The sequence below is a fragment of the Larimichthys crocea genome, chromosome II (genome assembly GCF_000972845.2).
Source record: "Larimichthys crocea isolate SSNF chromosome II, L_crocea_2.0, whole genome shotgun sequence".
In the NCBI taxonomy this organism is placed as follows: Eukaryota; Metazoa; Chordata; class Actinopteri; family Sciaenidae; genus Larimichthys; species Larimichthys crocea.
The window spans coordinates 13545824-13553848 of NC_040012.1; the positions used below are offsets into that span (position 1 = coordinate 13545824).

General features: G+C 41.5%; 1 protein-coding gene across 1 annotated transcript; it reads left to right on the forward strand.

The window, feature by feature from the left end:
- The first annotated feature begins 543 nt into the window (after window positions 1-543).
- LOC104918286 (glutamine synthetase) lies at window positions 544-4369 on the forward strand. The gene is made up of 7 exons (XM_010729988.3): window positions 544-696; window positions 1349-1538; window positions 1628-1789; window positions 2544-2690; window positions 2773-2900; window positions 3003-3202; window positions 3294-4369. Exons 2-7 carry the CDS (start codon window positions 1373-1375, stop codon window positions 3604-3606), a joined length of 1116 nt encoding a protein of 371 aa, XP_010728290.2. The 5' UTR covers window positions 544-696; window positions 1349-1372; the 3' UTR covers window positions 3607-4369.
- The last annotated feature ends 3656 nt before the right edge of the window (window positions 4370-8025 follow it).

Consider the following 8025-nt stretch of genomic DNA (forward strand, 5'->3'; position numbering starts at 1 on the left):
AACACTGCACACAAATGAATATAAAATGACACTAATTAACGACAGAAGATGATTGGTAGTTGTTTAACTTGTGATTGTTATGGATGCATGTTGGGTATAAATTGCTCACGTGGTCATCCATGCCAAAAACCAACAGCAGACCAGTGGGATTACATAATCTCTCCCATTGAAACCAGTACCCTCTTGCAGTGACAGTTTCGGCCACCAGATGGCGTCGTGCACCGAGATCTACCTGGTGGTGTTTTTACGCTACGGTGTGAAGATGTTGTACATTTTGTTCCACACGGCTAAGTCCACCTTTCCTCCAACAATGAAGCACATTTGCCAAACGTGCATCCTCAAAAGATTTAATTGTAAATCTTCATCCCATCATGTGAGGATGAGGATGCGCGCACACTCACTCACACACGGACAAGTTATCACGCATAGTCACACGCGGCTGAGGGCTGCTAGAGGGCGGTACAGCTCCATGTACCAGCCCCGTCCAATGATAAGTTTGCATGTGCCTTCAATCACCTTGAAGTAAATTTCCGGCCAATCACAAAACGCGACGTCCCAGTTCCTGCTCTTTATAAATGAGGCCAGATCCAGCGTTTCGGTACCGGAGAATGAGAGAGACACTAGCGACGCATCAAACAAGAAGACATTGGACACATCAGTCCTTTAGTTTTTATTTCAATTTCTTCGTTCCTCCAGGTAATTTTCTTGTTTATTTCTCTTCTTTTGTTAAAGAGCAGGAGTTCATTGTGGCAGACTTTTATTGTTACAATGAACTCCTGACGCGCGTTTATGTGAATAATCTGACTTCAGATGGTCATTCTGTTTTTTAGATGTTTTCTTGTGATTCTTATGTCTGAGAGGTTTTTTAGTTTAAGGAAGTATGGTGATGGTTGCTCGGATGAATGGATGGGCAACGAGGAAACGCATGATGTAATATTGCTTCACTCTGGTGTTGTAACCATGACTACAACAACAGGAGTTTATCACAGGGTGTACTCTAAAAATGCGTCTTCTCCACTGTTTTTCCATGAGGCATCTTTTGTGAGCTTGCTCGACATATTTACTCCATAGTAGCCATGCGCAAGCGATGGCAAGTTGTTTTCCCCCTTTGTTTCCAAGTGGAGAGAGGGGGAAACGACTGGAAATGTCTCCTTCTACATCCTCAGCGTGTTTTTCACCCCCTTCTTCTTTCTGGAAGAAGAGACAATGGAGCTGTTTTTGTGGGGGTGGGTTTTTTTTTTTTCGCCCCCATCCCCGTGTTACGCAACATATGCTCCAAAGAGCGCAACGTGGTCGCAGCCTCTCATACCTGTATCTCCTCTCCTCTGCTCCCCTTTCCTCTCTTCAGGTGTGTTATAGTAGGAAATAAAAAATGGCCACGTCCGCCAGTGCCACACTGAGTAAAGCTGTAAAGCAGCAGTACATGGATCTCCCTCAGGGAGATAAAGTCCAAGCCATGTACATTTGGATTGATGGCACCGGAGAGGGGCTCCGATGCAAAACCAGGACGCTGGATAGTGAGCCAAAAAGCATCGAAGGTCAGCAAGCCGCCTCCTTTATCTTTCTGAAACGCTTTCTAACGATGAGTGCTACAAATGAAATAACTCTGACCTTCCTTCTCTTGTAGATCTGCCTGAGTGGAACTTTGATGGCTCCAGCACCTACCAGGCTGAAGGCTCCAACAGCGACATGTATTTAGTTCCTTCGGCCATGTTCCGTGATCCATTCCGTAAAGACCCGAACAAGCTGGTCCTGTGTGAAGTGCTGAAGTACAATGGCAAACCTGCAGGTAACCTCACAATCAGATATTTAAATTGTAATGATGGAATAATTGTCAGCAATATATAAACAATAACACTCATGCTCAAATGTTCCCCCTACAAAATAAAGTAATATGACAGAAGAACAAACTGATTTTAAAAACTTAAGTGAAGAAGACTTGACTGGATCTTGAAATATATATATTGTTCAAGAAACATGATTTGAGTGTTAAGCTGCAATAATCTTGAATAAATTATTCCGTTTTATCTGCTTAACTTGAACCTGAGCCACAGTCTCAAAATGCATGGTAAGATTAGATGTAGACTGGTAATTTCCATGTCGAAAGAAGGCAGGAGTATGCACAAATGTTAATGAACAGCTGTGCACTTATTTGCGCATGCATGCACTCCTTTATTCTCATGTTAATGCAGGCATCTTAGAAGGTGAGGGAAAGTACATGTTAAAGTAAGAGTTGCATCTGTAAAGTAGCCCATAATCTAACAAATTATGGCAACAATGAACCAAAAGGATGGAAATTTACACTATAACTGGCTAATTCTATTAGTGTCACTCATCTTACAGTCTTTATCTTCAGGGGACCGCTAACCCTTGCACAGCTCTGAGACCCCTAAAGCAATTTAAATTGTTGCATAACTTCCATAAGGGAGACCAAAGTACTTTTTATTATTAGAACGTTTTCTATAATTTGATTTGCTAAAACTGTCTCAGCTAACTGGACTGTACTGGTGTTGGTCGTCTAATCCGGGGGTTTATTCCTGCAGAAACCAATCTTCGTATCATGTGTAAGAAGGTGATGGAAATGGTGGAGGATCAGCATCCCTGGTTTGGCATGGAGCAGGAGTACACCATCCTGGGCACAGATGGACACCCATTCGGCTGGCCATCTAATGGTTTCCCCGGACCACAGGGTAAGCAGCTAGTTCAAAGGTTTTTGATTGGATGGAAACATGCATCAGAAGAGAGTTTGTCTAACTGTTAACATATACACAGGTCCATACTACTGCGGTGTGGGAGCTGACAAGGCCTACGGTAGAGATATCGTGGAGGCTCATTACCGAGCTTGTCTTTATGCTGGAGTCCAGATTTGTGGCACAAATGCAGAAGTGATGCCTGCTCAGGTAATGAGGGGGAAAAAAACCCTGATATTTGGACTTGCACAATTTTTATGGTTAACATCCATTAGTGATTGTAAACTTATAATGGTGAATTTGTCTGTCCAGTGGGAGTTCCAGGTTGGACCTTGTGAAGGGATCAACATGGGCGATCATCTCTGGGTGGCGCGCTTCCTCCTGCACCGTGTCTGTGAAGATTTTGGTGTCGTTGCTTCATTTGACCCCAAGCCAATCCCTGGTAACTGGAACGGTGCTGGCTGCCATACAAACTTCAGCACAAAGGAGATGAGGGAAGACGGTGGATTAAAGTGAGTGTCAAACACATCATGGTGTTGACTTGACTGATAATAATGATTGATCTTAAAATTTCTGACGGTATCTTGTCATTTCTGTTTTCAGAGCCATTGAAGATTCTATTGAGAAGCTTGGGAAGAGGCACAGCTATCACATCCGTGCCTACGACCCCAAAGGGGGGCTCGACAACGCCCGCCGTCTCACCGGCCACCATGAAACCTCCAACATCCACGAATTCTCAGCCGGTGTGGCCAACCGTGGCGCCAGCATCCGCATTCCTCGCAACGTCGGGCAGGAGAAGAAGGGCTACTTCGAGGATCGCCGCCCGTCTGCCAACTGCGACCCGTACGGTGTGACCGAGGCCCTGATCCGCACCTGTTTGCTGAACGAGGAGGGAGATGAACCTACGGATTACTAAATCCACAAGTCATAGACTGACTCCCACTGCCCTCCTCACTTTATCTTTTCTTAAGCTAGTACTGTATTTTTATTTTTTCTTCTCCTACTCAGATGACTTTTTAACCTGCATTTTTAATGGTTTAAAGTTGGCTGGTCAACTTAAAACATGACAAGATAATGGTAATCCTTGGTAGTTATGAGCTGGTAATGGCAGGGTACATCTTTCCCATCGTCTTTGGAAGGGATTGACTTTTGTAACGGTTTTATAGCCCATGTCATATCTTTCCCATGTCTGTTTGTGACTAAAATGAACTAAAGCACACGGACACTGAGTAGAGCTGCTAAGGCTGGGCAGCGTGTGTAACTTAATAAATCTGACTAGTCCATGTACTGTTAATATGTTGACCTGCCTTTACAAATATCCAGTCTTCAATGTTACTAATTCTTTGATTTTTAAAGTGTCTATTTTTAAATGGCAAACATCTGTCTTCAGATTTTGACACACTGGGTCAACTTGTATGGTACACTTTGTAGATGTCTATATCCAGACGTATGTTGTTGAAATGTGGTTGATCTGTCCATAATGCCATTTGTAGATTTCCTCAAGGAGTTTTATCCTTTGTTAACTGCGATATTGTAATGCACCTGATTTGGTAAAACATCATGTTTACTGAAGCTGGTGTTTTTTATTGATACATTTTAAAACTTTTATTTTTATCACAATATGGCTGTATGACTCTTGACTTCAAGACTTAAAAAATAGACAGACATTTTGAGAAATACGTTTGCTCTCTTTCTTGCCCGTAACAAGAACAATATGATTGTCAGGGGAAATATAAGGCTACAGTCTGTTAGCTTATCTTGGCTTAAGGACTGGAAACACCTAGCCTGGGTCTATCCACTGGTAACAAAATCACCCAACCATCACCTTTAACCACACTGAGCCAGGCTAGCTTTTCCAGTCCTAATGCTAAGCTAACAAGCTGCTTGCTCTGACTTAAGTTACAAGACTGATGAGTGTGGCAATGCCCTTGGCAAACTCTCTAAAAGAAAGTAAGTGGGTGCATTTCCCAAAATGTCTATTGCGTCAGCAACGTAATACAATGGGACAGGTTTGCTTTGGTTGCTGAGTGGACTGGATGATTCATAAGACTCGATCAACATGTGACTTGATAATAGAGCAGACAACGCATAAACCTCTGGTTCTAATTTCTTACAACTTGATCAGAAGACTCTGATCATGTGAACACAGTTAATTCATTTACAGAAATCTGCAGTTTCTAGTTGGCTCGCAGGAACATTTGAGGCTAGGCTGTAGCCTAAAATATAAATGCTCACATTTGCACAAGCTGTTCAAACAGCTGGTGCCACAGCAGTTTGCTGTAAGCAGTAAAAAGAAAGTTAAAATGAAGTGCACCTAAAGGTAACTCTAGTAAACGCTCGGACTGCTTTCTTTTGCCAAATGTTCTGATGTTTCAGTCCGGCTGATATCTTGGCAGGAGCTCAACGACAGCTTTGTTCTAGCTGTTTTTTTTTCGGTCCTCGTGGGAAGTAACTGGAAACTAGTGTACTCACGCGACACTTATTATGCACCTTCACTGCAATGGCCTGAGGCCTCAGTTCCCAGAAGTGCTGTGTCATAAACTATACACTACCTCTGATTGGTGTGGCTGAGAACTAGACTTACCTGGTCTGGATCCTGTTATTAACTTAAAAAACAAACCTGACCAGCAAGTTGACGTGCAATACATGCGCTTATTTTTCTATGTACAGCTGATGTTCAACTGTGTGGAACTTCTGAAGACGGAATATGAAGTTTAAGTTGAATATTTATACATTTTCATCCAAATAAGGACAAAATGTAACCATAAAATGCTATTAAAATATGTCCTATTTATAGCACCTGCACGTGATGTTTGCGACCAAGCTTTTGCAGTTTGTCAAGAACAAATGTGACAATTCAGCAGTATTTACGTCAGAGCTGGCTTTAGGAAAGAGTTGCAAGTCAAAATTTCACAAATACAGACACAATGAAGGAATCCTTTGTTTTTCCGACAGACAGAACAAAGAGACATTTCAACCTCACTGCACAAGAATTATCAAAGCAGCAAAACATCCTCATTTCACGGGAGATAAACATTTACTCCCGGTGAACCCTCTGCACTTGGGGGAAGGGTAAGTAAGTTTGTTTTGAGACCTTTCCCCTAGTTTCTAACTGCCCTCGCAACAGAACATCAGTCAGCTCACTGATTGGCTTTGCCAAGAAAAAGTTAACCAATCATGAAGTTGAGAGCAGGTTCAGTTTTAGAGGATGTCAGCTGGCCTGAAGTCAGCACATGTACTCTGACTTTGTTTTTGGTCGTTTTTTTCATTTTTTTCTGGAAATCTGTGAACTCACTGTCCTTTAAACTTTGTTTTGTTCATGCTTTTGCAAGTTTGAAAGGGTTTATGTTAGATTTCCAAGTAAAGAATTGTTGTGCAGGATGCAAAGAATGAAAAACAGATAATAAAGAAGCTGTAAAAAGAAAGAAAAAGGGCTAATCTGTCACAAAAACAATACAGAAGCTGTTGTGCAGTAGAAAATAACTAATAATACTAGTTTTATTTATATAGCACCTTGTGTCTTAAGGATCAGAGTTTTGAAGGAGGGTGCTTTCTGAGATCTCGAGGTTTGGAGTTCAACAGCTGATTGGCCTGAACAGCAAAAGCTTTTGTTCTTGACCGGTGTAGAACCATCAGTACAGCCCTGACAGAGGATCAGAAGTAGGGGTCAGGCTCAGAGTGGTTAGCAAAACACCAATGTAAGCAGACAATTCAAGGCTTTAAACAACTTCTTTGTCACAATAAAGTTCATTTCAGTAGTCAAGTTTGGAAGAGATAAAAAAATGGATGGTTTTTCTAAGTCTGTAGATAACATGAACGGCCTGATCTTGAGCATGGCTGCACCATTTTAGTCACCTGAGCATTAACACCCAGGTTGCAGGCCTATTTTTGAACATCATTAGATACGGTGTCCAGACAAGATTATTAATTATGTTAGTACTGGAGCTACAATGGTTATAATTAAATCTGATTCAATTGCAGAAAGACATTTGATAGCAAATTTCCACAAGGCAGGACTTAATGCAAGATGCAGCAGGGGTGCTATGCTTTATTTGGACTTAAAAGCAGTGTCATGCCTACTCATGATTTTCCCCTGAGGTAAGTATATATTTGGTAAATGTGCTTGGACCCAAAATAGATCCTTGGGCGACCCCACAAAATAGAGGGGCACAAGTAGAGGAGGTATTTTGCAAGCATTACACCAAAGTACTTGACATATAGGAGATTAGTCCACTGTAAGGTCCACTGTGTGAAAGGCTGAGGTGAGGTCAAGGAGAATTAAAATGATGTATAGGCTAGAGTCGGGTGAAAGCAGTAGAACACTGGCAAGCAGAACAGTCTCAGTCTTGAGTGGAAACCAGATTTAAATCTGACCTGTGGCTCTTTCCCACATGTCATTCCCCGTCTTTCTCCCCGCATTCCTGTCGCTTTTCAGCTGTCTCTGTCCAAAAACAAAGCTTGAAAAGGCCAAAAAAAAAATTATCTTTTAAAAAATCTGATTGTTATTCATAAAAGACATCTTGAAGATGGATTCAATAAAGCAGAGCATTCAAGAGAGAGGTTCTTTAAAGAGTTTAAACAGTGACATGTTTAAAGTTGGAGGGCAGGTGAATGATTTTAAAAGTGCAACAGTGTGTTCCAGGGTTGACAGAGGCTCTGTTAAATGAGTTAAATGTTAAAGTTCTGCTAAAAGTAATTAAGAAATTCTTGACCTTTATTCACAAGTGCATTCAATCGCCTGGTTAGGCGGGGGAACAATCATAATTTATAGTTTAAAAAAGGGATCGATTGTGACTCAGTTTAGCACTTATTCTGAAGAATAGGCATTCCTTGCTTTGCTTCCACTGATGAGTGGACATTAGATATTTTAGACAAGTCAGGGAGACACTGTGAGAGAAGGGTGGGGAAAATGCTAAGTCAAACTCCCTCCAACACACTTGCAGCAAAAACTGAAACGAAATTGAGACCCTAAAAAGACGTCACAGACCCACATCCAAAACCTTCATCTACCAAATGCCACACAGAATTATAGAGGAATTAAAGTGGCCCACACATGCTGCATTACAGTCCATTATTTACAGTAAAACATCCCACATTCCCAGAGGCAAACAGGGACACAATGTTCCTTTCCCCATCCCACTCATTCATTCAAATATTTTTCTATATTCTTATGGATGTACATTTAGTTAAAACAAATGCTAACATTTTAATGGAAGTTTACCTCAATAAACTGTCTTTTATTGATATATCATACATACATCAGCATAAAACTGTAAGGATCTGTTGTATGCAGCTCATGATTGGGCGTTCTCCTCCTCTTCTTCTCTACACTGGA